General features: G+C 41.7%; 1 protein-coding gene across 3 annotated transcripts in view; it reads right to left on the bottom strand.

Moving 5' to 3' along the window:
- The window catches only part of MON2 (MON2 homolog, regulator of endosome-to-Golgi trafficking), a 49,712-nt gene extending 32,634 nt beyond the window's left edge, over positions 1 to 17,078 (bottom strand). For all 3 annotated transcript variants that reach the window (XM_061562904.1, XM_061562906.1, XM_061562907.1), the window contains exons 1-11: positions 16,589 to 17,078; positions 10,192 to 10,255; positions 8,551 to 8,678; positions 7,251 to 7,382; positions 6,301 to 6,430; positions 5,146 to 5,249; positions 4,241 to 4,366; positions 3,028 to 3,225; positions 2,745 to 2,869; positions 1,026 to 1,168; positions 410 to 566 (exon numbers count right to left, since the gene is read on the bottom strand). In XM_061562904.1, coding sequence (XP_061418888.1) covers positions 410 to 566; positions 1,026 to 1,168; positions 2,745 to 2,869; positions 3,028 to 3,225; positions 4,241 to 4,366; positions 5,146 to 5,249; positions 6,301 to 6,430; positions 7,251 to 7,382; positions 8,551 to 8,678; positions 10,192 to 10,255; positions 16,589 to 16,696 — 1,415 coding nt within the window. In that variant the 5' untranslated portion in view covers positions 16,697 to 17,078. The remainder of the gene's footprint in view (positions 1 to 409; positions 567 to 1,025; positions 1,169 to 2,744; positions 2,870 to 3,027; positions 3,226 to 4,240; positions 4,367 to 5,145; positions 5,250 to 6,300; positions 6,431 to 7,250; positions 7,383 to 8,550; positions 8,679 to 10,191; positions 10,256 to 16,588) is intronic.
- Positions 17,079 to 19,560: the final 2,482 nt, after the last annotated feature.

Genomic DNA, 19,560 nt, shown 5'->3' with positions numbered 1-19,560 from the left:
AAAAGGCATTAAGCGAGAAAAATTAATGTTCACAATAAGAATTATTAAGTGATGAAAAAGAACAATTACCCATTGAGTGCTATGTAAAACGTTTACTAAAGCAACTGAGAGGACGACGGCTATATGATGTCATCATTTTCTGACAGCATGTGTGTTACAAGTGTTATACAGTCGATTGTAAATTTGCAATGATTAGCAGTCACATGGCAGGCATATATTGAGTGAACTGCAGTTGAATTACTAATTTGCAATCATTATCTGTGTTCAAAGTGCACTATAGCACAAATACAAGACGATAAAAACGTGATAGGCCAAATGTTTTCGTGATAAGCGTTCTATCGTGAAATTAAATATCGTAGACCATGAAAAATTATATTCCGGAAAACCTAGCGAGGGACACGACACTCACTAGATGGAGCGCGTGGTGCCCTGCACGGCCACGCTGAGGATGGGGATCCACACGCCGCGGTATTCGAAAGCCGGCTGCGGGGTCACGCCCCCCATGGGGCCCCCGGCGGCCGCTGCTCCCCCCTGGGTGCCTGCCGTGCTCCCAGCCGTCTGGGCAGCTGGAAGGGAACATCACAACCAGCAGGATCATCATCAGCACCTCCGATGAGCACGGTTGGCTACGTACGGCGCAAAAGAAGTTCTACAGACATACAAAGCAATTCACACAAGCGCGGTTTCTCTCTGACGCTTACCGCAGCTCATGTTCTCGCGAAATTTATAGGTTTAATGGAGAACTCGGACGATAAGTTAATTAAGTCGATTGTCAAAACATTTTAAACGTTCATCTTTTCTGTCGTCGATTAATTGGCCCCACTTAAAAATGATGGCCGCTCACATATTGTGCTTCGTGAAGGTGAGAAAACTTCTAATAGCCACAACGAGCTGATGACGCCAATGATATCAGTAGGTCTCACCCATTACCTAAGTTATCCATAGCCGACAGTTGGGTATTCAAAAAGGCAGTGATGTGTGTGTACACGACATGGAATATTTTTGCGGGGATGACAGCTGCTTACTTGGTGGCCCCACGGATCCCGAGGACGCACCCCCCGAGGTTGAGTTTATAAAGAGCGATTGGATGAAGGAGCCGAGCGCATTGATGATGTCACGGAACACCTTGGTGGAGTGCTCCTTCATATCGTAAGACTGGCAAAAGCACCTACAAGCACAAGTAAATACAAGGCATCAGGCTCTGGTTAGAACACGTCAGTCAGATGCGAGATTCCTAATTAAAAAAGATAATTGTTTTGCAACACAGGATGGTCATCAAAAACATGTGTTGTGCTCATATTGACAACTGTGCCTTCGACACAGAAAAATAACTCTCTGAGTTGCATTGCCCTGTTAGGTGCCTCTACATTAACGTGCTGGGGTCTCACTAACATAGCCACCTCTGCTCCCTTAGCCTCGATGTATTGATGGTTCTGGCTGTGTGATGGGCTGGGTGTCTCACTGGCGCGACCACCGTTGCGGTGGTTCTCTTGCGTGGACGCGCTTGCCTCTCACAGCGCAGTTGGCAGTGCCGCAGCTTGTGTTACACATAGACATGACATTAACCTGCTAATCCCTCTAATCTCTCTGCCTAATCTCTCCCATCAACATAGTGCTAATCTCCCATTAACACTGCTGTTGTGGGCATATGCAGGGGGTGATACTCTTATGCGGCGACGGAAGCTCATTTCATGCTAATCTCTCTCCCTAATCTCTCTCTCCCTAATCTCTCCCATTAACACAACTGACGTGCTTGCGTGCGGGGATGGAATTCCTTTCCAGCTCAGACCCCACCTGGTTGCCTCTTCGCCACATATATAACGTCTTGTTGTAACAGCTCTCTCGCTGTGTTTCTTCCTGGTTCTGCAGTTCCACTGCTGAATTATTTTTTTCACCTGAGGACGACCGCTTGTGTTGCAATCGAAACGTCGTGATATATTATTTTTAATTTATTTTTTCTACATACGTGACTTTACCGAAATAACCAAAGAGTATGGATTCATGCAGTCACGAAAGCTTCAAATCAAGAAAAATAACCTTAATTTCATCAGTTTAATTTTTTTGTATATGGCGGGTACCATAAATACGACAGGGGATGTAATTCTCTGGCTGCACTAGATTTCAACTGGTTTAAAATTGGAAGGTTCTTCCAGGACCTAAAACAGGTTTCAGATGATCCATGTACCATTCAAGATTTAACTAATTTATATTTTTACAATTTTTTTTATAAAAAAAAACTCAAATCCAAATGTCTATACTCCCCTGTATATCTAAAGTAGGCAGCCAGCATTCACTAATTGAAGCAGCTCAACCATGACAATAAATACTAATTATAATGGAGATAAACAAGTAATTACACGATTGGATTCAAGGGAACTGTTACATAAGTGTTTCGTAAAAATGCTAGAACAAATTAGCAGCAAAAACAAAGCAGCGATAATAAAGTTAAGAAAAACAAATGGGTAATAACCAGAATAAATCATATCGATCTCGAAGAGAATTGTAATTTTCAGTAATTAGCAACAATAAAATAGCAAGCAGCTTCTAACACAGGGACAGCAGACTAGGGGGCAATGTGACTAGGCACCACATCCGGCCACCTTTGTTTCCCTTGTGCTTGTGTTTTCCCACCGCACCAGGCCATCATTTCAGGCCTATGTTGGCCTCAGGGAGGCCCGGGACTGGTTCAGTTAAATCACCACTGACGTTTGCCACACACTCGCACACACAAACTCTCCACCGACCTGAGCAGCCTGGGCTGAACGCACAGGCGGTGCAGGGACTCCCCGGCCAACGCGCGTAGCCAGGCCGGCTTGTCCCCGTCCAGAAACTTGACGAGCAGCGACAGGAAGATCTCGCACTCCGTCACCTGTCGGGAAATTCCCCACCGCGGTTGGTGCAACACGTGCTTTTTATAAATTCCGTAATTTATACACTTGTGACAAGGTGCTGTGGACATCTGCTTATAATCCTATCCGGCAAATTGAAAACACGAGGAGCATCGCCGTGGCATGGTGGCACTCTCACCAGAAGGCTGTAGAAGTGCTTTATGAGGATGGAGACGACGCGCAGCAACCTCATGCAGATGGGGAAGTAGGGCTTTTCGCTGGGCCCGGGCGAGGATGACGATGATCCCGAAGTGTGGCGGAACTTGATGTTGGGTGAGAACAGCTTAATGACCAGGGGGCACACGCGCTCCTTCAGCAGGAAGGCAAACTCCATGTGCTGCAATGAGGTAAGAGCCACACACCAAAAACCAGCACGGATGGTGAGCAAGGGGCTTGAGTTTCATCATCACCATTTGATATCGTGCCTCACAGAAGTATAAATCAAGTCCAGAACAACCAATGGAATTAGGAAGCCCAATTGAACAGAGCACTGGACATAGGCAGTGGCACACCTGAACTTGAAAGACCAACAAGTTTCTAAGGCAACGAATAACATTGCACATACATGTATAGTGACATCATTGTATGCTGAAGATATATAAAGTATTTTACAAAGTTTAAACATGTGAGTTTTTTAACCTGCCCTTAAAACGAAATACATTTTCATAGGTTATTATGTGAACAGGGAGGAGATCACAGCCATGATACCCAGGCATGGGAGATGTGTCAAGCAACTGCCATCTCCACTCAATATCAACTGGCAGGCTTTGTCCCAGTCTTAAATAAGGTTGCAACCCAAAAAAACAAATAGCTGTTGCCTTAGTTTAACACAAAGGCTTTCACGACCAATGTTATCCATAACAGAGGTTTTTTGGATTAGATCGTGTAAATTTGTGTCGTTAAATCCGCCACCACCCGACACAGCCACCATTAGTAAGGTTTGTCACGGAAACAAAACATGCTAATTCGTTACGAGTTCAACACACAGGTGTGTTGGAGAGTAAACCCACAACATTTACAATTGTTGTCTTGAACATAGGTACTGAAGCTGTGTGTCCTGGGCTGAGACTCTAAATTGAAATTTCATAAGTAAAAAAAAATATTGTTAGATTACGGTGATGTCACTACAGTGATAAAGATTAAATAATAATAATACACTTGACTATCTTTAAATTAGATTTTCTCATCAATGAAGCTTCCAAACTCATTTAATTTATACTGCATCGTCCTTTAAGCTATGCCGACCAGATATTACCATTGCAGGTTCAGTCCACAAAAGCTCCTTAAATTAAACATTTCCTTCATCCCAACTCCACTCTCTAACCACAGCCTTCAACTCCAGGCCGACTTACCTGTAGAAACACCTGTGGAAAGGTATTGAGGACAGACTCGAGGAGCTCCAGGCCAAATGTCCTGGTCATCTCAGTCATGCCCACCAGCCAAAATGGTGCATCCGCATTCACTAGCTGGCACAGGTCCTGGCTACGCGCACACAATTCCCATTATCTACATCAACACATTTAGGAAGCAGCAGCAAAGCAGCCACTGGCACGTACAAACAACAGAAAACAATAACTCAAGTCACAATACAATCTTACTAGGTTATACATTGCTGCCAATGTGCTATTTCACTCCAGCATGAAATACGTAACGGCGTTTTCAGACTCTTTGCGTAAAGGTCAACTGAAATGAAGCAGTGCTGCTGATATACCAGGAAGTAATCTTGCATGCATAATGAAGGCAGCATATCTGAATGTAAAAATGAGCCGATAAATCAGTCTAGCTGGAAAAATAAATGAGGCATCCTTTCATAAAACAATATAAATTACACTCCGTCCAAGAGACTGATGCTTTTCATAATCAACGTTTTTGGGTTTAGATCGCGTTATTTATAAATGTGTCGTAACCCTCCACCACCCGACACGGCCAATCAGTAAAAAAGTGTCACGTTGACAAAAGACAAATAGTTCACTGCTTTAGCCCACCGGTGTGTTGAAGCGTGAAACCACAACATTTACAATTTGAGTACGACGTTTCGCTGGTAATTGCATCCAGCATCATCGGGCGGTGGAGAGTTACGACACATTTATAAATAACGCGATCTAAACCCAAAAACGTTGATTATGAATAACATTGGTCGCGAAAGCCTACGTGTTAAACAGACCAATGCTTACTGTTCTTGTTTAGCGATAAGAGTTTACCCTATGCCCGAATGTCACGCAATGTACGTCAAAGGCACGCGCAAATTATTCTGTACCTGGAACAGCAGGTAAGCATCCTTGGCACATGGTTTAAAAGAGGTAGGCGGTTTTCTCGTATTGTTTCCAACAATGTGACTGGATGCATCAATAGTCACCAAACCTGAAAAAGGAGTTGATAAAATGTTAAAATGAGAAAGCCAGTGATCCCACCACAACTGTCACCCACACATCTCGGCCCCTCCTCTTGACTCCCCCTCATACCCGACCCCCTCCCCACCCCCGTGTGACCTCCCACTGTAACAGACGCTGGGCTTTTATGAAACAGAAAAGATGTGTGTAAAACAATGGCAACTAGTATGTGCATATAGAAGTCTAAACTTAAATTTAGCTATCGAACGAAATGTTAAATGGCTGGCATAATACACGGTAATGATGATAACAATCACAATACATAGCAAGAGAGCAAGCATTTGGCCTAAAATCCATTAAAAAAACAAGACTGGATATACTTCACTACCTCATACATGCAACATTCCTGACTACAAAACACTCACCAATTTATCCAACTGGAATCTAATATGGAACACTGGCATTTATTTCAAATATGACTACAGGGATTAGGGTTGCAATAGGTATCCCATGAATCCAACGGGGTTGGTCCAGTACCACCTGGGGTGGCAAATACGACCAGTAATCATCCTAAGCAGTATCCACCATGGGCAGTAAAAGCTAAGCGTATATACTGTTTCTTTTGTAGATGCAATTATATTCCATGGGTGTTTCATCATATTCTGTGGACATTTAATTTATATAAAAACTATATATTTTTTATCAATCATGCTTATGGTAGTTAACATCATTTAATGCCATTTTCATAATCAACAGCTACCATAGCGACCTTGCTATCAGACAATTTTCTGATCTAGTGATAACATTCTTCAAGACAATCATTATTAGCATGTGCCACCATCAGTGGTACCAACAAGAAATGTTTTAGCCAATGGCTCAAAGTCAGGAAAAGCAGTGCGATCTTAGGCTTCTAAGTACCACAGCCCATAAAAAACGGCTGCACCACTTCCGCGCTGTTCTCTTTAAGAACCGCACCTTCAATTAGCACGATTGGCTACTTGCGTCTAGAAGTTCAACATACATATGTACGTACAAATGAGACAGCAGAGCACAAATAAGCGAGAAGCACGCCGATTTTCTACCTGCACCGAGCTGGTCCTCAGCAACCATTCTCTCGAAGACCACCGTGACCACCTGCCGTACGGTAGCAGCAGCTGTGTTGTTGGTGATGTTGTCCTTGGTGAAGTGCAGTCTGAAGCAGAGCACGATGGCCTGCACACAGGAAGCGCAGTTGCAGGCGTTTACAGGAAACCAAAAACCACTGAATCAGACAGATAACAAAAAGCATTGTGATATAGATACAATAAGCCATGAAACCAATGTGTTTCTTCTGAAGACAAAACTTCAGGGATGACTGATTTTCTGACAAAAGATATTTGTCAAACACATTCCATATACATTTTTCATGTACAATATTATTCTGTGCAGCATTGAATTATTGTGATTTATTGTCTGGATTTTAAAATACAATTACTTATTAAACGAAGATCCAAAACAAAACAGCTAAAATTAAGCTGATCTCTCTGTCCCGGGCTGTTCAACATGAGTTTTGAAGTTTCGTGAATGACAAGCGACTTCAAGGTGCATGTTGAATAGAAAAGTACAGCAGGTGTACACTGTAGAGATGTCACCAACATTCCACGGATTAAAGGTGTGTGCTTAAAGGGCACTTTGAAGTCTTTTTATAGTTAATAATAGTTTAAATTCATCAAGCGCCCTTAAACAATCATTCTCGGAGCACTATGCACGGAAAGACGAAAATAGTTAAACATCAACCAAGGAAAAAAGAAGTGAGAAAGACGTTTGAAAATAACTAAAGAGAGAAAGCCATTTTAAACAGATACGATTTTAACAAAAGTTTAAACCTGCGTCGGGCAGCATGGCATACACAGCCTGGGTATGGTTTCAATAAGATAAAAGAAAAAATGATTTTTAGGGTTGCATCTTCAATTGTACGTTGATGCTGTCTTCCAAATAAACAGCGCAGTGTAAATAAACTGGCATCTCTTTGATTAGGAATGGCATCTCCCACCTTAGCCAGAGATTCGTCATGCACGACCGTGTTGGACGTAAGCAGCACCAGGACGGTCTGCAGCAGTTTGAGCTCTTCGAGCCCATTCTCCATCAGCTGCCACAGCGTGTTGATGAGATTCACAGCTGCCACCTGCACAGATTGTAAACAGTGCGCAAAACAAACAGCAAAGCTGTGGACAAGCAATTGCAATTCCACTTTATACAATTAATTCACAAAAGGTTACGTGACAAAATTAGATCAGCTTTTGTGCAGAATGTTCACAATGAATCTCAGTGCCATGTCTGAAAAACAAAGACAAATATCCCCCATATAGTCTGCATAGGCTTTTGGGAAAAGTGCTGTTAGTGCACACCTATTAAAGTTACCATGGCACGCGATAGGGTGGTGTTCGGCCACATATCTCTCCCCAGTGTTGATGTTTATACACTGCACCAGGTACACAATTAAGAGTGAATCGACCTAGTGGTGGCACAGGACCGGTTCATACATCACACGCCACTGATGTTATCTGTGGCAAGAAATCAAACTCAGGTCACAGGGTTCATAGTGCAGTGTGTGAACCACTGTACTGCCGCTCACCACAATATACACACACACACAACACGTATACACCAAATAGACACACTCATATTCAACCTATATATCAGAGTGTGTACAAACATACATACATAAATTAATAAATCAGGGAATGTCACAATATAGTCAGACAATTGCAAAATGCGAGTCAAGTTACTCAGATATATAAATCCCCTGCAAATATATACATGAATTACAACTAGTGTGCTACATGTAAATGTCAATCAGCAGCTCCATGAGCGCCTCCCCACACCTGACAGGTTGTAGGGTGTTTTTTTTACCATATTTCAACACGCTGGTCAAGGCACAGGGTGTAGATATGGGAGCATAGAAATACATCACAATAATGGATTTAGTTATGCTGCCCATAACGTTTGAGGAGCAGAAAACACATTCCTGCGGAGGGAGCTGGTAGGAACGTTGGGTTGCTCGGTCAATGGCCAGGGTCAACGGCGGCGTGGTGTATTCCGCAAATATGCCCGACTGTGAGGGCGGGCACAAGCCGGCGTGAGTAGGTTAAACGTTGAGTTTTATAAGGGCACCACGGGGTGACCAGCCCCTCCCCACCCAGCCCCTCTTCTCCCACCCCCCACCCAGCCCCACCCTCCCCACCCAGCCCCTCCCTCCCCACCCAGCCCCTCCCTGCACGACGGACGGACACAATAATCTCCTGTGGGCTGGTGTAACCAGGAGGTTCCTACCAGTGTATGGGACCTCCTACCTCAGACACGACATCATGTGAGAGGAGTCTCTGGATCGAGGTCAGGCAGAGCAGTGCGATCTTGGGCTCCTTGGTGCCACAGCCCATGAGAAGCGGCTGCACCACTTCCGCACTGTTCTCTTTAAGAACTGCATTCACAAACCAAGGGCAATAATGTACACACGGATGTCATCTCGGTCATCTCAGTCAGTCGACCCGTGGCACCTGGGTCTGCCCCGTGACCTCCTGCCAGCGGGCGTTCGACACTTCACGTGGCCTCAAGGTGCACTTGGCCTGGCACAAGCGTCGTGGTGATGTCACCGCCACTTAGTGGCGAATGGCGGTTGTTGTTGTTGCAGTGTAAAGAAACAAAGCTTTAATCCGACTGCAACACTGTGAATGCTAATGAACAAGTAAATTACTAAAATAGTAAACCAAAATCTGAATGCAGCACAGCTGGTATAATGATCAATATAATTATAACCATTTTCCAATCCACTACTGGATGATGGCCTGCACCATGTTGGTCATCGGGGTTATTTGTACGTTGAACTTCTTTTTCACCGTACGTAGCCAAACGTGCTAATCAGAGGTGCGGGGGGAAGGACAACGACACTGCACCAGGTACAACTGTTTGGTAAAAATGGGAGAGAGTTAGGGACTGAACCAATTCAGTTATCACTTGCCTCTGATGTCAACCCACGATTGTAAATAAAAGAAACTCAGTGTCGCCAAGTTCATAGTGCAGTGCGCAAAACCACTGCAGGTGGAGGACTTGCATTTTTCAAAAGGCATTCACCGCACTTCTGTGAGCCAGCCAGATAGGTCTTAAGAAGTGGGGGGAATCCACGCATTTTTCTCCAGCACAGGAAATGCACTAATCGGGTATCTATTATAAACACTCATTTAATGACGGACGTCTCCCCAGCCATAAAAATTTGAGCCTGGTACCACAGGGTTGGCATGTCTAACGAGATATCTCCCACTGCAATTAGGATAATGCTGACAAAACCATGCTATCACTGAGATAAATGCACAATACAGTTAATGAATTGTGCATTAAAACGTTTAAAACAGGTATGTCTGGTAGCCTGCACAACAGAATGCTCAATAGTTACATAGCGTGTTTTTTTTATTTGCACCAATAACTGTTCAAAGTGCTAAATGTAGCACAACAAATATTTGCTAAGTAGAATATCTGTATCACAATTATGGACACAAAACAGCTACTGAGAATAACAGTAAATTTATGTTCATAAAAAAGCAATATTAAGATGTCAATTTTCCGAATTGTTTAAAATGCCAAGACTGATCGAATGAAATTGTAATGAAGTAATCAAATTGACAAGTAACATTTACTTTAGATTAGATGGCAATTACAGTCATTTAGTCAAGAGCAGAAATATCATTACCATCATTATAACCTCATTAAAACTCAGATTTATAGGATAACAAAATGGTCTAATTCCCCATTTGTGATTCAAATTATGAAACTAAAATACGAAGATAAAACATTAAACAAACATGATTAATCTTGATTTTTAAAATAAAATTCGAATAAAAACCGAACCAATTCGTCAGGAGTGCAGTGTACAATTACTTTATTGTAAACCAAACCTTGAAAAATTCTACACTAAAATTCATATTTTAAAAATACTTTACCTTTAAGGATGTCTTTATTCTTTCCAGCAATGGTTTTAATTTTCACAATCCCAGATTCTGCAGCCTAAAGAAAATTAAATGTTATTATTCACACAAATACGTTTCAATAACAAACATTTTCACTAAAATATGTCAAACCTAAAATTATTTACATTTTTAAAAAGTCATTATAAACGTTCTATAAAGCAACCAAAATTACCGGTCATTCATAGACGTTAATTTCACAAGGACCGCTAGATATCATATTGTATTTTGGGCTTTATGACAAACAGCATTGTCAGTGGGTTCTACCATTTAGTCAGGACCCATGTGTGTCCTCTGACCTTGTTAACCTAAGCGTACAATGGCTAATGTGACCAAACTTATTTATTCATGTAGGAGGCTTGCTTCAAAATACAATGACGCAGTCAGGCTGATTTCAATTGCAAATAGGTCTTGCTAAGCAATAAATAATGTAAACGGCTGATTTTCACTTCAACAAAAGTGACAGTGAACACAATTAAAGGCAAAAATGAGGACATCGAATGCACTCTATAACTCTGGTAAAGGTTGATTACAAACGTTAGCAGAAAATTTACCCAAGGGCTTGCTTTCCAAATCAATAATGGGATGGTGTTTTCCCAGCCTCCATTACTTTCCTTTATTTCAAACATAATTACTCAGCAACACAATTTAAGTTCCGAACCTGCAAAATGACCTTTATCACCGTGAAAATTGCAATTAAGGTTTTCAGACTGATTGACTTACATACCGTGAACCAACAGCACTTTCAAGGAAACCCATTTGGCAGGACGTCTTAGTTTTTGTTTAACATGGTTCCAGAATCGACATGCAAAATCTAATTTAAACAATCACTTTAAAACATCTGACGATGCATGGGTGTTACTTATTAAAATACAATTACAATGTGGATGTATATATATATTGCACGGAGACCTCAACAGACAAGAGTAGCCTAGCAAATGGGTGTTGATCAAATGGCCAATTATGAAATGACGATAACACATGATGACTTAAAGCTTTCGTGACTGCAGGAATTCATACTCTTTGGGTCTTTCGCTAAAGTCACGTATATAGAAAAAAAAATCACGACGCTTCGATCGCAACACAAGCAATCGTCTTCAGACTCCATTTGTAAATAGTTACTAAACATGCACGCCAAGGCTTGGCTAATTTGTAAACAGCAAAAACGAAATTTCATATGCTCTCCGGTATAAAGTCATTACTGTATCTAGAAACTACTGATACACTGAAAGAGTAATATTTATATCCTTACACCTAATTTATTTGAGGAGCCAAGTCAAAAGTTATTAGTTCAACAACCTCAATAAAGTGGTAAATAATATTGCTCTAACATTATTTGCAACATAAAAGGAAAGTGAAAACAACATGAATGATTAAATCAGACATTAAACTTTACAATACTTATTCAATCAAAAGTGTACTTATTTTCCGAGTTGGGATAAGAAATGAAATCCAAAAAACATAGAACAAAACAAGAAATCTTACGACTCTACCACAGCCTTCCCTGCAACTTTCCTTCCTATTATATTCCAAGAATCCATTTGTAAACAGTTACTAAACATGCCAGCCAAGCCCATTGTAGTTGGCTGGCCTTTGAAAATTTTAAATCAGACTACTGAGTTCAGCATAAACATGTGTATGGGCTATGCAGAGGCATCAATTCCACTTCCCAACAGCAAGACAGAAGGTATATCTTTGGGAGTATTGCAGCTCGCAGCATTTTTACAACTAAACATCTAATACAATCAGCAACCAGGCTATCAATTTTAACCAAGGCCAATTAGAGCGAATGTCAACAAAAATTATTGCACTCAACTCCCTAACAGCAAACAACCAATTACAGAACAAAATGCGCAAAGCTTAGAAAATTATGTTCATGCTTCACAGGCTGCAAACATCAGTTCTCCCCCTCTGATTATTATACATCTGAATGTTACATTTCTTGCATAATTCGGTGCTGCCACTTAAATCGTAGAGTAAGCAGCAATGCACCGAGGCAACAAGACACAACAATGGTAATATTACGTAAGGTGGCGTTTTTTTTTAGACAGACTAACACGCAGGGGGGGTCCTTATTCTGCAGTCCTCATAGATATGTCTGGGAGTGTGTACTTGTCCAGTGCCAATCACTCAGTGCATTTGTTGTACACCCCAAGCAGCTTGAAAGCATGTGATCAGCCTGGCGCTGGTTTACCATTAAGTGGCACTCGCCTGCTGCTTTGTCAGGAGACAGGGAGTGAGTAAATGTCATGAATTGGTGAATATAAGAAGCTCAAGACTCAAAGTGGCATCTATGCACTTGGATTTGATCTACTCCAAAGTAATAAGTATTACAACATTCTAGAAATTATTATTGACAAATACATACTGTGTGGTTTGTATGCTTGCCAATTTATTGAGCTGGACTGCCGTTCCTACTACAGTCGTTCAAATTGACCGACCCACGGTATTCAACAATTTGTTTACATTTCCACACATTACTGTCCACATCTGTGTTTTCTGGACTGTCAAAACCAATAACCGATGTGTACATCAGACCTGTTAACAGCCAAGCTGGGCTATCTTGCCAACACTTTGTTGAGACAACATACAAACATAACCCAATCGTGTATGGATGTTGGCTGGGTCTGGAAAGGGCGTTTCCAGCATTAGACTTTGAATAAAAACACACGGATCTTGCTCCGCACACATGAATTCGAACATTGACAGTAATACTAGGAACACTCAGCTAGATGGCTTGCCCACTCTTACATAAAACAATGAGCTAACCCAACTCTAAGAAGTCTATCAAAGACATCATCGTATTTGATTCACCTTTGCTGAATACCTTTGGATTAATATGCAACACTTAACATGGGAAGCACACGTGTTAGCGTGGACATTCTAACATGCTACCAATAGGAATACTTAACAGGAAGCTATGGCAATGAAGACCTAAAGTGTAATAATGATTGTGTTATCACTGCAAGTTTAAGGCTTTTCCCACTATCATTTATTAAGCTTGTATGTTAAAGATACAAATTAACATGTGGAGTCCAGTGTTCAATAGATGATGTATTGTGTGACTTATGAAAGTTACTTTTTGTATCTTTAGTCTTTTTTTGTCGAAGATCTCATGTGTTGGCAAATATAAATGTAACTACAGTACATACAAAAGGCATACAAAAGGGTGCATACCGTCGTGTAAAATGATTCCATTTATAAACATTGAATATGTGAGGCCATCTAAACCCCATGCAATTCACTAGATGGGGACATTTGTGAACATGAACACCATACCAAAGGTTTCCATGGTTTTCAAAGTCAGCATGCCATTTGCACCAGCTTGCATAACTATTTTCTAAAATAGCAAACATGTTCTCCATTTACTCCAAGAGCACACACGTTCTATTTATGCCTAAATGTTTAGACACAAATAGAAAATAAAATTCAGCCACACCCCTGAAATATCAAAACTTAATGCTTAATATCCCTCCTACTCGGTATGTAATCTGAAAACACGAGTTTTAAAGATGTATACTTAATTAAAATCGCAACACATTCACTACGTTTCCAAAATAAAATGAGCGTTAACATTTTAAAAAAACAGGTAAGTGGGTATATTACTAAAACCATTAACATAAGTGCCCTCTGCATAATATGTACATGTTTCATACGAGGTCGAGTACTCCTCTCAACAAGCTTAAAGCTGGTAGTGGCAACACAATTCAACGTAACGTATAAATAAGCTCGGACAGGCACAGCAACAAAGGCATCGTTAGTGTAAAGTGATCAAGTCCCCTTGGTCTCGGCGTTGCCAAAACATTAGCCTGGGGTCTATCCTCACGATACATGTCTCTTCTCTTGCTTACTCATGTTTTAAAGCTTGATGGATGAGCAACAGGTGAACTGTGGTTGCCTCTTTATAACAGATACTTTTACCAATGTAAGGGAAGCAGACATCTAATGCCTTATTCGCATGAAAACCAAGCAGAGCTTATCCCACATTAAATATGTTTAACTACATCTTTAGAAACAATAAAATAACATTTGGATACTAAGCAGGCCAATGAGTTGTAACAATATCCACTAAGTATCAAAAATGCACTTTTGTCTATTTAATTATGTATTAAACCACAAATATTACTCAAAGTGATGCTAAACTCAATGTTTATTTGCGTAAATGTTTTACTGCACTACAAGTCACAAAACAACGTGTACATTATGTAATCCCATAACTGCCACAACATTAAATACTTTCACCGAAGCCTTCTCTCCAACAAGACATTAAATGTCCATGTTCGGTACTGTATGAATGAGAACAAACTAACTTATCAGTCAAAATGTTTTCATGTACATGCTGTTCCAATAGGTATTTATCTCAATCATGTTGCCAGTCACTATCCAAGTACACAACAGCAGTACCAAATACAAAGTTACACAAATTAAATTTCGTATCAGCACTAGAAGTGCACAAAGGCAGCAGGCAGCTTTTATTTATACTTTTTTTATGTATAGTTGGTCAGTATTTCTGGTAAACATACTTAAAACACTGGGTCTACTCATATGTAGACCAAAGAAAACAGCCTCTCTCTTATTGAAACCAACGTGCAGTCCACGTGCTCACTTCTCTCCAATGTCAATAACATTATATCGGTGAATGGCTGTCCTTGGTGGACATGTTAAGCTGTCTTCTCTGGTGCATTCTTTTTATTCAATTATTTTCTCACGTACCTTACTCAACAAGGTGCCACTCCATTGTAATTATACTTTTTTTGCAAGCATAAAACGTTTAAAGGGGGTGTCCCCCTTTTAAAAGTTGACAGCTCTAAGTCAATGCTTGAATTGTACACTATCATGGTCATTCAAGACAATCCATTGTCAGCCATGATCTATTCACTACTCGGTGGTCTCATTAGGCCGCTGTCATAACTCAAGAGTCCCATATGATGCAACAATACATCTATCTCCTGCAAATTATTGGATTCAACAGCTCCTACTGTGCCGTGGACTTCCTCTTGAGCATGTTCCCTCCCCATTGCATGCGCCTCCGTCTCGACCATCGGCCACCATCCCGACGTGTCCTGCCCAAGCCCACTTTAAAATTAAAGAGCTAAACGGCAGTCAAGTGCTGTTGTCCAGGTGTGTAAACTATCGCGTCAAAATGCATGACGTGAGATGTACAAATTAATCAACATATATTTTCAACAGTCGATTCAATGCGCCTTAATGGAATGACAACAGAAAATATTTTTAAAAGCATTAAATGTCATTTCATAAGGCGACTATAAATGGCAGAAAATCTCAAAATGATGCACAGGACAGGGAGGGCCTAATCGGCACTGGAAAAAGAACAATGTGATGATGGGTATGGAGATAGTGAATTGAGAAAGCAGGGAGTTTCGTGCAGAAAGGATGCTGATCAAGGTATACGACGGGGAGAAGGGTGGCCCGTGTGTGTATTAGAGTTAAGTATTGAGCAAGAACATGAGCACAAGGACTTAACACACAAATTAATATTACGACCTAAAATATTATGGGCGTGGTGGTGCACGCCTGCCAAGCCAGGGTTTTGGAGGCAAAGGTTGGTGAATCATGAAGATGAATTTTGTTGAATGTAAAGATCTCAAACACGTTGGGGCTGCGAGGTGGGGAGCACACACGGCGGCACTGCAGGACGTCAAGTTCGTCTGTGCGGACATTTGAGCATTCTGCTCTTACGCACTTTCTCCGATATCCACTCAAGAAGAATAACGCTCACGAAAACAAACTGATGTATCACACCAGTACCATCTTGAAAAACAACTTGAAGATTCAACTGACCACAACACGTTACATTAATACAACAGCGGCTGCGAAAGTCAATAACCGGAGGAGACATTTGAGGTTTTGTAAAACTCCCAAAGCCACTTCGTGGCTGCGAGGCGGCCAGGACATGGCAACAAGAGAGTTCGTGAACTCATTCGTGCGGATCTTATACGGAATGCGTTTTACTTTTTTTGCCGGGTACTCCAGTTTCCTCGCATGTGCCAAGCAACACGGCTCCTTATACTGTACATATAAACTGGCCAAACAGCTGCTGTATGCTATTGCTGGGCTATGTTGTCAGCGAAGGGCAGTACAGCAACATCAATTGTTGATCGATAGTGTGCTCCAACGCGCAATGACATGCGAGATATAAAGTACCGCATGGGAAGACAAACCCTGGACACGCACGACGCCGGGTGTCACTCATCCATCAGTGTGGGTTGACAAATACGGGGCTGTACCTGTTGTACAGACGTCAACACCGCACATGGCCTCCACAACCATCCTCATCATCAGTCATGGTCAATCCACTGCTGGATGAAGGCCCTCCGCAACCCATCGCCACCCACCCCCCCCCCAACCTTACCTCTTTCACGGGGGGGTATTTCTTCTTGCAGTCCATGGACAGCGCCCGCAAATCGCTCTGCATGTGCTCGATCAATTTCTTGACGGCTTCTGGAGACGTGGTCGCCATCCTCGCTGCCGAAGCCGCTCGAGCAGCAGCCGCGAGCAAAGTCCAAGGCGAACCCGGTCGAGTTAAAGGCCCCGCGGAAGAGGCGGGCGACCGACGGGAGGAGGAGGGTGCGGGGTGGTCCCTCGCGTCTTTTGCCGCAGGCCGTAGAGGCAAGCCCGTAGGCTTTCCCAGCGCGGCTAGGCCTCGATCGGGCCGCTAAAAAACGCGGTCCCTGGCGGCTTGGGGCCGCTGGACGCGGACACGCGGTGTCATGAGAGCACGGCGGAGTGCGGCTCGGGGTTTGGTTTCGTTTTTTTCCCCTCTGAGGAGGGAGTGGAGGTGCGGAGAGGCGGCCGGAGCTGACGGGGCGCGTTGCTGACGCGGCACCGCGCTTCCGCAAACACACCGGAGCGCGCGTGCGCCTTGCCAGCTCGGAGGGTTTTCCTCCAGATCTGAAGGGGAAACCCTCTGGCTTGACAAGCCCGATTGCTATGCTTGTTAATTACTTAATATTCTTGGTTCTTTCGGTAAAGTCACGTAGAAGGGAAATAATAAAATAGCAAATATATATTTTTTAATATATATATTTTATATATTTTTACAAAAGAATACAACTATATATATTTTTATATATTTTTTATATATCTATTTTTATATATTTTGTTAAATATTTTTACAAAATAATACAAATATATAGATTTTTAAATATATGTATTTACAAATATATATATTATTTTTATTTCCCTTCTATGTGACTTTACCGAAAGAACCAAGAATATGAATCCCTGCAGTCGCGAAAGCTTTAAATCAAAATACGAATTACTCCTTGATCTTCCTGTATTGTCCGGATTATAAGATGGGGACACCTGAAGACAAAAAAAACACAAAAGCGTGCTCGCTTGCTTTTATGAGCGTTTGAATCCGGTGATATGATTCCATAGCTGTCAACCCATACGGTCTACTCCGTCTTCTTGCAACAGGGAATTTGAGTTTTTTTTTAGTTTTCATGTCCACACGGCGCACAGCCGTTTCAATACGGGCAAAAAAACCCATGTGTTGGTGTTTCTCCCTTGTGATGGGAGTTTGTGGGATGAACGTTGAGACTTATAAGGGTACAGGGTGGCCAACAAAGTCTAAATTGGTCTGCAATAAGGTGGGGCACTGATAAGGGGTTGACAAGTATGGAGTGGTCAGTGTACTAGTGAGTACTCGTGGTGAGTGTACTAGTGGTGAGTGTCTATTTGTTTGTGTGTCTCCCTTGTAATCGGACTTTGTAAGATGAACGTTGAGATTCATAAGGGTACGGGGTGACCGATAAGGTCTGAATTGGTCTGCAAAAAGGTAGGGCACTGATAAGGAGTTGACGGATATGTGATTATGAACGCGCTGCTTTAGAATTGGGGAGATGATCAGAATGAGAATCTTTATTTAGACTGCAGAAGGAATACGAAGAGCTATGAAGCTCTTTCCCCCCATAGATGTCCAGTGTGGGCTGGTCAGCCAGTTACAACAGCAAACAATAAAAAAACGATAAGAGTAGAAAATTTAGAAATTGGTAAGAAAGTCACTAAATATAAAATACACATTTTATCTTTCAAACTAAAAAGTTAGATTTCGATTTAAAGCTTTCGTGAATGCAGGGATTCGTCTTCTTGGTTCTTTCAGTAAAGTCGCGTAGAATGGAAATAATAAAATAAGGACAGCTGCTTGCGTTGTGGCCGAAACGTCGTGAGAATTATTTTATCATGTTTTATTTTTATTATTTTTATTATTTTATTATTTCCATTCTACGTGACTTTACCGAAAGAACCAAGAAGATAAAAAGTTAGAATTATGAAGATTTGGCAAGGCAGTAAAAACAACAATAACGGTCCCAGACCACACCAATATAACGCACGGTAGTCCCTCAACAATTGTGATGGGACATCAAAATAAATGTATATTGATCTGTAAAACACTCGAGCTTTTTGATGAATACAACGTGTACTCAAAGATCGAAACGAAGACATTATTGATGGCGGTTTTCCCCCCATGTTCTTTTTTTTTTGCTGTGTATTAACTATTTACAAGAAAGAACAATGTAAATAATCAAAAACTTATTTTCAAAGGATATAATAATAATGCGTAAAATCGCAAAACATGAAAAGGAAGCAGAAGGCTGTTTGTTGTTACGGGGTCACCAATCGACACAAAGTCACGATCACGTCCCAGGATCCTGTCTTTGGTAAATCAAGAACGATTCATAATTTCAAGGAAAATATTAAAACGTGGCACAAGGCTTCTTCTTGAAAGGTCGACACTCAACCGCAACATAAAGTCTAACTTATTAAATTTGGTTTAAAAAAATAGGTTATATTTATAATATACAACAGTATAGAAAGGCACAACAAGGCAACTGTTACAGTCAACACTCAGCCAACCAGGAAACTGTCTACTTTCCATCATACCGTATTACTTTTAAACCTATCTGCTGTATCTGCTGCACCTATCCACGATGTTTGTAAAGGGGCCGTGTCGTCCAGGCCTGTGGTCCAGCACTGTGGAGGAGGTGGGGGTTGGTGGGTCACACTCAGATCTTGTGAAACTCCCTTCCCCGTGAGTGTCGAGGTGCCATCATACCCTGGCTCGCCAGGAGGAGGCAGCACAGCAAGTAGACCAATCACCATCTGTTTCCATCTGTGCGGGGATAGTGTGTTGCCCCCCTCGTGCGCATGTGTGGGTTGTCTCTGGTTTCTTCAAGCATGTGTAAACGTTAATTAATTAGCTGAAAACGATTTCAAATTAAAACCTAATTCAAGTTTTCCTGGATACATGTGCAAATTATGTATTGACGTCCCCCACCCCCCTCCCCTCTATTCCTAAGAAGAGATGTCTTCTGGAAGATT

This window comes from Lethenteron reissneri, chromosome 30 (genome assembly GCF_015708825.2).
Source record: "Lethenteron reissneri isolate LAM-NWPU_2019-01 chromosome 30, ASM1570882v1, whole genome shotgun sequence".
Classification (NCBI taxonomy): domain Eukaryota; kingdom Metazoa; phylum Chordata; class Hyperoartia; order Petromyzontiformes; family Petromyzontidae; genus Lethenteron; species Lethenteron reissneri.
This window is presented reverse-complemented; position numbering and strand designations above follow the sequence as displayed.